Here is a 12,238-nt window from a genome sequence, read left to right as displayed (position 1 = left end):
CTGTGCGCACTCCTCAAGTCTTTCTCCTGGTATGAGTGGCAGAAGCATGGTTACGAAGCATGACATCCAGGCATGGCCATTATCTAAGTAAAAGGAGCATGGGCCACTTGCTCAATCTGCCCATCTCCTTGCCTACAGGTAACACTCCGCCAGCACCACATGAAGGCCCGGGCTGTTGGAGGCGTGCCTGGCCACACGGTGCTCCTCTTGACCCCGCTCCTATCTAACTGCTCTTCAAGCCTGTCATCTTCGCCCTAAAAACATGTTCTTAAACTCACTCCCTTCATTTCAGTTCCAGCTTTAAGCTGGGAACCTAGTTCCTTCTAGAAGTTATACCAACAGGCCAGTATGTTTAAAATCGATTTCATCATTTCCTCTTTATGGATCTCTTTTTATTGAGAGGAAAAATCACATTGTTCAGGGGGGTTTGTTCTGATGCCTGTCAAGCCATTTTGTCTCCGCACTGGTAGGAGAGTAATTCCTGCCCCAGGGCAGACTCTCAGGGGTGCGTGTATAGGAGTGGCTGGGCACATACATTCATAGTCACCAAGGATGAATAAGGTAACGATGAAAACCCCATTTCCATGCTTTTGAAACTAAGCAATGTACGGAATGCTCCCAACCTGATTTTTCAGAAAGAAAAATTTGTAGCGGCCAACTGATGGTTGTGGCACAGAGGATGTGTCCCTAGGCACCACGGGAGAGGAGGAGGAAGCCGGGGGTGCAGGGCCCTGCCCAGGGCCAGGACTTCACCGAGGTGGACGTGGGAGGCAGTGACAGGAGGCTGGCAGGCAAGTAACTAGAACTGCCAGGATGATCCACTGTTAAACATTAGACAAAGTGTAGACATGGAATAAATTAAAATGAAGCTACTCCCCTAGTAAGTGGAAGCATACATCAGAAGTCCTTTCCTCTAACATTATGAGGTGGAGCTCATTCTGACCAGAACCGGGGTATCCCCGGCAGCAGTCAGCCGGTAACAGCCGTGTCTTCTGATAACCGGACAGTTACAGAAACGAGCAGTATAAGCGAAGTAAGAGTCAAGACGCCTGAACCATTTTGATCGTTTTATTTTATAATCTTCAAAATTTTCTGCCATGAGACAGGAATGCATGATAGAAATGGCTCAACATCTTCACATGAAACACTTGGATTCACTTTCATTCACAAGTTTTTCTAAAAACATCTACAATTTCATAATCCCACCCACTTGCAACCATTATCACAGATTTAATTGACCATTAGACAGTAGTTGCCGGCAAGAGGGCTGGAGCGCTTCCTGCGCATTAGTAGTGTCTTCTGAAACTACCACCCAACAGTATCACGATTATAAACCTCATCGTACACAGCAACCCCAACGGTGACTGGTGTCCCCAAACTCCCTGCTTCTCATGGAGAGCTGTATCGCCCAGGTACTTAAAGAAATGCTTCTTCTTCTAGAACTACTTGTTCATCTCAGCACATGCTGACCTGATGATTTAATTACACTGCTATAAGGCAAGTATATATGCCTGATACTTACTGATGCTCTGATAATTATGTATAGAACATACTGAAAAAAGATGGGATTGCTTGGAATCTATATCTCTTCTTTTGAAGAGAACTACTTTGAGGTTTTTTTTTTTTGAACAACTGTAAACAAAAGGAAAGAGATATACATGGACATATACCTATACACATAGAGATATACACTGAGTATTTTCAATGTGGCGTATATCTTCCTATATAGATACACACAGAGTGTCTACACTCACCCCTTCACACATACCCGCACCCTTACATACAGCATGTGAATATAAATGTGAGTGTCCTTAGGAGTTCACTGGAGTTTGTATATTAATTACCAAATGATGATGAGATACCTGATTTGTATTACTCCTGAGAAGATACTAGAAGGGAATGACAGTTCTGATGCACTTTGGAATGGCACAATCACGTAAACACTTGCATACTTATACTTAAGACTTATGAACTCAAAGTTTCTAAACATGATCTAACAAAAAATTCAGCAAGTTAAAAAATAAATCAAAACATTTTTATAATCAATGTATAGACAAATATATAGGAAATGCATATTTGTCAGTAATTATAGTAGAAACATGTACTTAAGAAAAACAGTCATCTGACAAAGAAACAAAACAAAACTATCCAATGCATAATACATGCATTGCCCAAAATAGCAGAGGACAGCCACATCAGAACTGCAAGGCTTACAGCAACTCTACCAGAGAAAAATTACCATATATAGCAAGTCTGTTAAGTATGCAATTTATAAAAAATTACTGTGACTGTTATTCATACTTCTGTAAAAAAGAATTTGTAATTTTCAGTCTTACCCCTCAATATAATCTATATAAAAATTATAACTAAACCAATGAATTTCAAGCACCAATTCAAACTTACTGTATTTATATTTCTATTATCAAAAGAACAAATTATGAGGAAGGCTAAGTTAAATTAGCCAAGTAATTCTTACAGTTTAGTTTTATAGGCATGCGGTTTTTCTTCTTCCATTCACTTGAATGCCAAACATTGAAAAATGTTCCGGCCAGTAAAGGAATCCTTGGAGGAATCCATTATTTCTGAGTATTAATGGTTTAATATACATTAAAAGCTCTTTAACAAACCACTGCTTAGTTCTAAGATAAAATAGATCTGCACACAAGAAATGAAGGGACTGTCCCTCACGACGACTTAGAAAAGGCAGCACCGGAGAGCAGACTAGCAAGCACATCTGCACACCCAGAGCTCATGTAAGGAAACGGTGTTGGGGCTCAAGGCAACCCCACTGCAGGTGGCAATACTGAAGTTTTTCACTAAAAAATTTCCACTAGACATTTGGGGTGGGAGGATATCTCAGAGTGCATTTTTTCTTTTTTGGTTTTTTTTTTCTGATTTTTCTGCCTCGGGGGTGGGTAGGGGGGAGAAGTCTGAGCCAGTAGATGAGTAACAGTGTTTGTGATGCCTCTGGTTGTTCCTGAAGAAAACTGGTTCAGATAACAAGGGGTTTATTTTAAATCCATACAACTGCTGTTTTTGTTTCCAGTATTGACATCATACCACTTACATACACGGTAATTTCTGAGACAATGTTTCAGTCTTTCCTGCTATTAAAAGTTTGGTTAATTTTCAACACACACCCAACTGAACCTCCTAGGTCTGCTGCACTTGAGACTGCAGGTAAGACTACTGAAAACAGACCATGTGCAAACCCAGAGCTCCATCAGGAGTGACCTCCACCACTCCCCAGCCTGTTACCTGAACTCTGTCACGAGATCACATGCAGCTGAAGGAGGAGAGAGTCGCACTGAAGTCCTGCTGTTAAGACAGGAGCGAGGGGTCTTGCTGGTCCTCAGTAAGAATGGCTTCACTCTGAGTCGATGGCTCCTCATACATAGGCTCACCGAGCTCTTCACTGCCCCCTTCACTCTGCTCCTCGATGTGGTCCTCGCTGGGCTCCATAGTCTGTTCCAGGCTGTTCTCCAGAAGTGTGGGAGAACTGCTTATTCTACTTTCTTCAGCTGTCTCATTTAAGGGCTGGGAAGGAGGTGGTGTGGGAGTGTCAGACTGCATGACACTTTCGATGGAAGAGATGGGGGCTTTGGTTAGAGTACCATCAGCTACAATCTCATTTTGAGGCAAAGATAACTTTTCTACAAGTTTCCACTGAATGATGCTCATGTCTTTTCCACCAGTTGAAATCAGGTGACTGTCATTATGAGTAAAACTGACATTGGTGACATGGCTGCTGTGGGCACTATACTTGTGACTGGGAGCCTGGAAGAAACAAATCAGGAAAATTAAACTCATTCTTTACATGCCTGCTTACAGCAATGGAAGCGACTAGGTAAGGGAGGTAATTCAAATCACAGAGTCAGCAAATCTGAGGAATGGAGCGAGCAGCAATTTCCTTTTGCTACCTATTTCTATGGGAGAAACAAAACAGAGTAACTGGATATATATCCATACAGTTAGATCATATATTTAAAAAAATAACATCATAAATAATCTCATCCGGATGTCAGTCTCGTACACTTGTCAGAGCTTAGTAACTATTCTGCTGAGACGGCTAGGGGAGAATTTACTAGGCAGGCAGGACTAGGAGCTCTAGGAGCTTTATAATGTTAATCGTATGTATAACAAAATGTTTTAGTAGGTTTAGGAGATATTTACCTGCTAAAAAATTATTGATAAACAAAAATGAATAAAACTGTCTTCTGTAATGGTCTTCTTGACCCTAATGGCGAAGGAGCAAACAAGCAGTGCTGGCCTGGATGCTTCTGGGGGCACTGCCCCCCTCCTCGCCCCCGGGCCCCATGGCATCACAGGCAGTGAGGAGTAACTCTCCACATCTCTTCTCATCATCGACAAAAAAATATTCCCAGACAAAAGGCCCTACAACACTAGTTTTTATTAAAATGATTTTACCTTTGCTTTGGAGCAGGGATACTGAAACAGATGAACTTTGCAGAAGTCATCAGCAACAGCGATCACCTTCCTGTTGTGGGATCGCACCAGTGCATTGATATCAGTCCCGTCGGATCCTTCTGGCCAGACACCTTTGATATGGGAACACAGGGGTGTAGAAAAATTAGTCTAAAATATAACTGTGATACCACATGGGTTTATTTAATTTTAGAATCTTAATTCACTTTAATCTGTGTTCAGATTTCTTAGTGGCTCAACACTTCAAAGGATGAAGTTTTACCCAAAATCTAAAGTTTTACCCAAAATCTATTTTCAGTGAAAATAGACTCAAGATGGCAAATTTGAAGAAACAAAAGTACTCACTAGTAACCAGCAGGTGGTGCTACCAAATAGTTTTAGCTTAATTCACCTCCGCAAATAAGCTCTTCCTTTTTAAAGTTTCTAGTTGGAGGGGAAATTCTGTTACTTGTATAATAGCAAGGTGCAGAAAAACAAAGCTACAGCTCTAGTTCTTCAAAGTAGACTCTGGGGAAGCTGTGTAAAATGTACACACTCTTTCTTTGCTGTTCTCTTCAGGCAGGCACTTCAAAGAAAACCTCCAAGCTTCTTTCTTTTCTTAATAGAAGTGCATAGGCCATCCACTAGTCTACCATGCTATCCCATAGAATTTTCATAGAACTATTATTTATGTCCAGAGACATAACAAATTTAATTATTCTGAATCATTATGAAGCACTGGTGATCATGTTCAACATAATTAGCACACAACCCTATTAAGACTAGATGGAAATTATGGAATACAGAAGGGCTGAGATGCTGGCCTCTGAGAACAAATTAGTTTTTGGTAAATTTGCTAAAACAAGTCAAAACACTTCTTAACTGACATCTCTTAAATAAGTATTACCAGCTATTGGCTACTGTTTCAGTTTCACCCAGAATAATGAAATCGTGTTTGGACGAGTCAGAGTTCTTTTAATTTCTTGCTAGCCCAGTACTCTCCTCCATCTCTATAGAAGTTGTGTTTACCACAGGGATCTATAATGGATTATTTCTCTAATGTACACAGCATAAAGAACTGTTGTGATCTGTGAACAGGCTGGAGGAGAGACCCCCTGCCCCCCCGTCAGAAGGCAGAGATGTTGTTAAAGGGAAAGCACTAATATTCTGGACATTGCTTGAGGGATTGATGTCCCCCTCCTATCCAGTATTCTAATTACTGAGTAGAACATCTTTTCAGTTCTTTGCAGACAAGGCTTTATTATCTTAACTTTTCCACTGGTCTTGTAACTTTTTCAGAAGGATACCCCCAGATTGGGAAAAGGCTTACAAAACTGTCACAGAAAATATTTCAAGAAATATCTAAAACATGAGCTTAGGAATGATTTCCAAATTTTATCTTTAAATAATGTCTACTAAAAATGCCTTTATATATCTGAACAAATGGTGCTGGGACAACTGGACATTCACATGCAAGAGAGTAAGAACTGCTGACAAGGATGTGGGGAAACGGAACCCACCCCTCGTATGTCACTGGAACCCCTCGTATGTCACTGGCAGGAATGTAAATGGTGCAGCCACTTTGGAAAACATTCTGGCAGTTCTTCAAAAGGTTAAACACAAGGTTACCATTGGATTCTGGAATTCCACTCCTAGGTATATTTCAAGGGAAATGAAAACATGTCTATACAAAAACCTGCACATGCTTGTTCACAGCAGCATTATTTATACTAGCTGAAAAGTAGAAACAACCCAAGTGCCTGTCAACTGATAATGGATAAACAAAATGTGGTATATGCCTACAAGGAGGTATTACTCAGCCATAAAACAAAGTGCTGATACATGCTACAATGTGGATGAATCTTGAAAACATTCTACATGGAAGTCCAGACTAAGTTATTAGAGAAAGAAAGTAGATTAGTGGCGGTGGGTGCAGAGGGAGGGAGGGTGGGGGGTGACTGCTAATGGGTAGAAGGTTTCTTATTGGGGTGATGAAAATGTTCTCAAATTAGACAGTGGTGATGGCCACACTAGAGTTCTAAAACGACTGTACTGTAATCTTTAAGTAGGTGAATTATACATAATACAAAATACATAATACAATATACATAATTATATACATAAATAAAAAATACAATTATACATAATATACATAATACAAAAAAAAAGTATGCTCAATGAAGCTATTTTAAAAATGCCTTTACAAATTAAAATATTTCAGTTTTCACTTGAAGGAAAAAAAATGGGAAGGTGATCTGTGCTATTATGTATATTTCAAGTGTCTTTCATATTTACTGAGGACCAAAAGTCTGCTGGATTCTGCAGAGAACTTCATATTGGTCTGATCCTAATACACTTCATTTCTCTGAATCTGGCATTAATAGTGATAACACTGAAGAACACACGCAGACTCTTTTTCATTTAGAAATTTAAGCAAGTAATTATTATATATAAGAACCCCACAAGCCATCTTTTCCCATCAGGTGTCATGTTCTTACCAAAGACTTGAAAGCCTAGTACGCAGGTATATGTTGTCCAATCGGTGTCCTTACAATCTGATCGATTCCTGATTAGTTTGCAGCCATTTGGAATGTCCCCTTTAAATTTAGAAACAGGAAGTATAATCATAGTGCCTGTTTATAAATGTATCTGAAAGTGTATCTTGATTCAAACTAGCCACGTTTATTTGTATTTACACTGAAAAATGTTAAGATACATTTAAAAAGGAAAAAAGTGTTGCCTTTAACAGGGTTTATAAAAACTACAAAACTGTTCCCCACTGAAGTTGTTTTTCTTTAAAAAAGCATAAATGCCCACGCATTATACTCTTTCCTCTCTCCAGGAAAAGTTAAATACAAAGCCATATTAAAGCAGCAATCTCCCTGAGTAATTTCTTAGGACTACATGTCTACATATATAATAAGTTAATTCCTTACTTTCTTGGAGAGGTGAACCACATTTGAGATTCTCATTCCTTAGCTCAGAGTAACATATGTTTTGTCAAGTCAGAGAGCCAGCATGCACTCTACACAACTCAAATTCTGTACAGCCTGTTCATTTGCGCCCCTGACAGACACTTCTCAGCTGGATGTGATCATTCATACTTACAGTACAATATCTCATAGTCTCCTGAGTTAGACATTATATACTTGTTGTCTGGGGACCAGTCAAGGTGTGTGATATAGCTGGAATGTCCCTAGGGAATAACAGATCAACTATTAGAAAGCATTTAGCACTTTGAATAATAAATAGTTTAGTAGCCAACAGGTTTTCTGAGTAGCCATTCATCTGGAATTACTAATGTATATAGAGGAGTATCACAGCCTCTAGAACGGACCAGGGCTCACAGCAGGTCTTTAGTTCTTTCACCCTATCTTGTTGGTAACCGAAGGTGCAGGTATGCAAAGATGCCACATGATACATGAAGAGTTCTAGTAGAACTCTGGAATGGGGGCGCCTGGGTGGCTCAGTTGGGTCAAGCGTCTCTTGATTTTGGCCCAGGTCATGATCTCGGAGTCATGGGATCGAGCCCTGCATTGGGCTCTGCGCTCAGCGTGGTCTGTTCCTTCCCCATGCTCTTGCGTTCTAGCTCTAAAATAAATAAAATCTTGAAAAACCAAAAACAATAACTCTGGAATGAAAGAGATCTCACCACAGTGGAAACATTAAGCACCCGGAACTTGGGAGTATCCTGGCCTCTCCACCTAGGCAGCAGCAACAAGCACCTATTACCTGTGTCAGACTTCCAAGAAAGAGGAGTCTTGTAGATTTGTGCCTTAACGGACACTTCACAGATCACCTTCCCTTGGGTCTTTTTCCAAGTCCACTGGTGTCCCCTTTAGAAGGACTTAGTTTTTGAGAATGAAGTTAAGGGTTCTAGGTTGGTCACAGAGAGTACAGTTTTCCTGGGCTGCTGCTTAGCATCCGTGGTACACCTCAGAGGCTGGGGAAGATGGTGCAGATACATGGGCATGTGGAGGTCTCCTAGGAAGACTCTTATCTCCAAAGAATATTTCTGGGGAAAAGTCACCCAACGTGTACTCCTTCAGAACAGCTGGATCCAATATGACCACCTAACTCATTAAAACATTCCTTAAACAGGAGACATGATCTTATTCTGCTCTAGTTTTTACTAACACTGTGGGAATTAAGACAAAAAACTACTAAATGCTGTATTTTGTTGCCTGTTGTAAGCATTTGATGATTTCTAAGCTAAATCACGCACAGGTCTTAATGGTGGCACAATGAGACTCAAAAGCACTTTTATCTCCTACAGTCTGTTGTAAAGCATATTTAATTTCTATTGTACTTTTTGAATCACTAGCTTTCTGCACACATTTTTTTAATTAAAAAATTCAAAGTACCTTAGGTGCAGTTTCTAATGATTTACACAAAGTACTCTAATTACTCTATTACCTTCTGAAAGCCTAACGACACCCCTCTGGAGCTATGATCTCCTCCACAGTGCTGTATGGCAAATATATTTATACATTTAAATAAGTTTAAATGCTGTGAATTTGAGAACTGTGAAGCTCCTGAAATCACCAGAGATTAGGAGGTGTACTGGAAAACAGGTTGGGAATCACTTGCTAGGCACAATGGAGGCCTACCAGCTTCACAAGAATTCAAGTTTCAAAGCCAGAAAGATACATATGGTTACTGGATATTTTCTGAATCTGGCAGGAGGATAAGGTTCACACAAATCCTTTTCATGATACACACGAGTCTGATGATGCCTGGCTCTGGTGTTAGAAGCCATGCCTCTCAGATAAGAAAACTGCTGGCTACATGCATGAAGGATTTTACCAGATTCATCAGGCAAAGTGCAGTCCTCCAAGAAGCATTCACAGTAATGTAGAAATATTTAAAAATATCATCTGGGACTGTGAAAAGGCTTTAATAACATTATTTAAAAGAGCATCAAAAGCATTGTATGTATACATAATCATGTAGTTCCATCTGCATTGGACACAGAACATATTTAGAAGGTAAATCAATATAAAGTATTCTCAAAAAGGACTCCTGAATAGCAAAAGTACCCAATATAGAAAAGACCTTGGGGAAGTTACCAATCCATACCAGGGAAAAAAATACTTTTTTCCCTGGTATGGATTCCAATAAATAAGGAAAAGATTAAATGTAACTATTCGGGGTCTATAATGTTACCTTCCCAGACACCACCCTGGAGTTTCTTTTTTTAAAAATTTATTTATTTGCAAGAGAGAGCAAAAGCAGTGGGAGAAGCAAGTTCCCCGCTGAGCAGGGAGCCTGATGTGGGACTTGATCCTAGGACGCTTAACTGACTGAGCCATCCAGGCGCCACGCACCCCCCCCTTCACGTTTCTGATGTGCTTTTGCTGGTTCAAGGGAAAGCTGTTCTTTAAAAAAAAAAAAACACATACATATATGTATATATATGTGTATATATAAATGTGTGTATTTTTTTTTTTTAATTTAAGTAATCTCTACACACCATGTGGGGCTTGAACTCAACAACCCCGAGGTCAAGAGCTGCATACTCTTCCATATGAGACAGCCAGGTGCCCTGAGGCAAAGCTATTCTTTAGAGTATTGAATAGCTGCCTATTCAGTCCACAGTCCACCCCCTTCTGTTAAGTTCCTAGGTGAAACACTGGATTTCCCAACCTCTTCTGGCAGCTAGAGGTGCCAGAAATCACTGAGTGGGGCTTCCAGGGAAACTTTAAGAGAATGGACTTAGGAGGAGGAGTACTTTCCCCCCTGCTCTGATCCTTTCCTCCCGGAACTAGTATCTGATGACCAAAGAATAAAAGACTATAAAGAAAGAAAGATTTTGAGTTCCTGATGACTTCTGCTTAAATGAGAACACATCCCTCATTTTTTTAAGTCACCAGGTACTGCATATATCCTGTTACAGTAACACTGAATCCTAATGCCTTACTGAAATACTGGATTAGTTTTTTGGAGATTTCTAAGCAGACAGTTTAAGACTTCTTTATTCTTCTCTTTTTGATGTAAGTTTCAATTACCAAAAGCCTGGCAAAAAGGACACTGACTTTTACCAGCATTTCTTTCCTATCCTAACAGACTCTGTAATAGTACATCACTGCAACTTCAATATACTTCATTTCCTGTGCTACCATCTCAGAGCAGCAGTGTTAAAAGGAACACAGGAATTCGAATCAAACAGAAAGCCATTAGGTTGGCACTCAGGTATAGAATAAAATCATCTTAATCCTACTGCAAGTAGAGTAGAAACTTCAGGTCAATCAGAACACTTAAACTCTTTCAAGGAAAATAAACAATTATCTATAATTAGAAAACTCTTCTTGACCTTCCACAGATTCATATTAAATGCTGAAAAACACCCCTATGTACAACCCGTGCTCCTCTAGTTACTGAGAACAATGATGCTACTGGCTGGCACCCAACACTGAGCCGAGAACGTTCTATGCACAGGGCATACACAGTCAACTCAATCTCCCAGCAGCCTGCATGATGATGCCCACTTAGTAGATGAGCAAGTCCAGGAGGCGGCGAGAGGTTACCTAACTTTTCTGAGGTCACATAATAAAGAATTGGTAGAGCCAGTGTTTAAGCCCAGGTCAGAGAGCACAGCATTTAAATCACGCTTATCTTTTTACTCCTTTCTCTTACACTGAAGATGAACAGGAAGTAATTTCAAAGTAGCATTTTAAGAAAAGGAATTTACAAGTAACTAAGGACTTCTTCAGTACATTTTCAAAATGGCACAGGAAAAGCTGAGGTAAAGAAAGATTGTATGGAAAGCAGTAAAACTACAAAACTTCACAATCATCAACTCACATTACTCAAGGATATTTCAGACAGCCAACTGGCAGTCTTCAAACTCTTTTTAGCTATAAAATCTTTCTTACATATTAAATCTTACAAGCGAAGCCCAATATGCAAAGCAAAGAAAATCGTATCCAGCCCAGCCCAGCCCTACCTTAGGGCTTTGCAGGAGACAAGTTAAAAAGAGCTCCTGAATCCAAAGCTTTTTAAATAAACTTTTCTATAGCAGCAGTTACAATATCAAACTGCTTAGGGGCACCTGGGGGCCTCAGTCACGCATCTGACTCTTGGTTTCAGCTCAGGTCATGATCTCAAGAGTTATGTGATCAGGCTCTGCTCTATGCTCAGCATGGAGTCCGCTTGAGATTCTCTCTCCCTCTGCCCCTCCCCCCCCCGACTGCGCGCACATGCACTCCCACTCTCTCAGAAAGAAATAAATCAAACTGCTTACACACTCAATACAGGATACAACCATGAACCCCTGAATCCTACAGTTCAATCAAGCCACTTTTTCTAATATGTACTGAACACTAAGAAGATGGATGTTTTCATGAGAAGTAAAAGAAAAAAGGTTATTCTAAATTTTATGGTCTAATTAAAGGGCAGAAAATGCTACAGATCTGGTAAAGTAGGTTTGGGGTGTGTGCAGGAGGGAATGCGGAGAGCACAGGGGCAGCTGAAGACCGTGTGCTCCCAGGGGCAAACGTGGAAAGTGAGAGGGCAGACAGGTCACAGAAGAGAAAATGAAAGGTTGCCACAGACAAAGAGTATAGAGGGATGACTCCATTCTCTCTTCCTTTCCATCCCTCAGCCCGCCCAGAGAAGTCAGGGTTAGGAGGAGTCAATAACTTTTTTTTTTTTTAAAGATTTTATTTATTTGACAGAGAGAGAGAGAGACAGCGAGAGAGGGAACACAAGCAGGGGGAGTGGGAGAGAGAGAAGCAGGCTTCCTGCAGAGCGGGGAGCCCGATGCAGGGCTCGATCCCAGAACCCTGGGATCATGACCTGAGCCCAAGGCAGA

General features: G+C 40.4%; 1 protein-coding gene across 2 annotated transcripts in view; it reads right to left on the bottom strand.

Annotated features, from left to right (window-relative positions):
* Positions 1 to 1,054: 1,054 nt before the first annotated feature.
* Positions 1,055 to 12,238, bottom strand: part of EML4 (EMAP like 4) — a 143,312-nt gene continuing 132,128 nt past the window's right edge. For both annotated transcript variants that reach the window (XM_088026405.1, XM_088026406.1), the window contains 4 exons: positions 7,534 to 7,621; positions 6,924 to 7,022; positions 4,429 to 4,559; positions 1,055 to 3,777 (listed from right to left, as the gene is read on the bottom strand). In XM_088026405.1, coding sequence (XP_087882531.1) covers positions 3,322 to 3,777; positions 4,429 to 4,559; positions 6,924 to 7,022; positions 7,534 to 7,621 — 774 coding nt within the window. In that variant the 3' untranslated portion in view covers positions 1,055 to 3,321. The remainder of the gene's footprint in view (positions 3,778 to 4,428; positions 4,560 to 6,923; positions 7,023 to 7,533; positions 7,622 to 12,238) is intronic.

Source organism: Eumetopias jubatus, unplaced genomic scaffold (genome assembly GCF_037043125.1).
Source record: "Eumetopias jubatus isolate StellerSeaLion01/CBP00866 unplaced genomic scaffold, mEumJub1_p1.0 scaffold_9, whole genome shotgun sequence".
In the NCBI taxonomy this organism is placed as follows: Eukaryota; Metazoa; Chordata; class Mammalia; order Carnivora; family Otariidae; genus Eumetopias; species Eumetopias jubatus.
The sequence above is the reverse complement of the archived record's forward strand: the minus strand, read 5'-3'. Positions and strand labels throughout refer to the sequence as shown.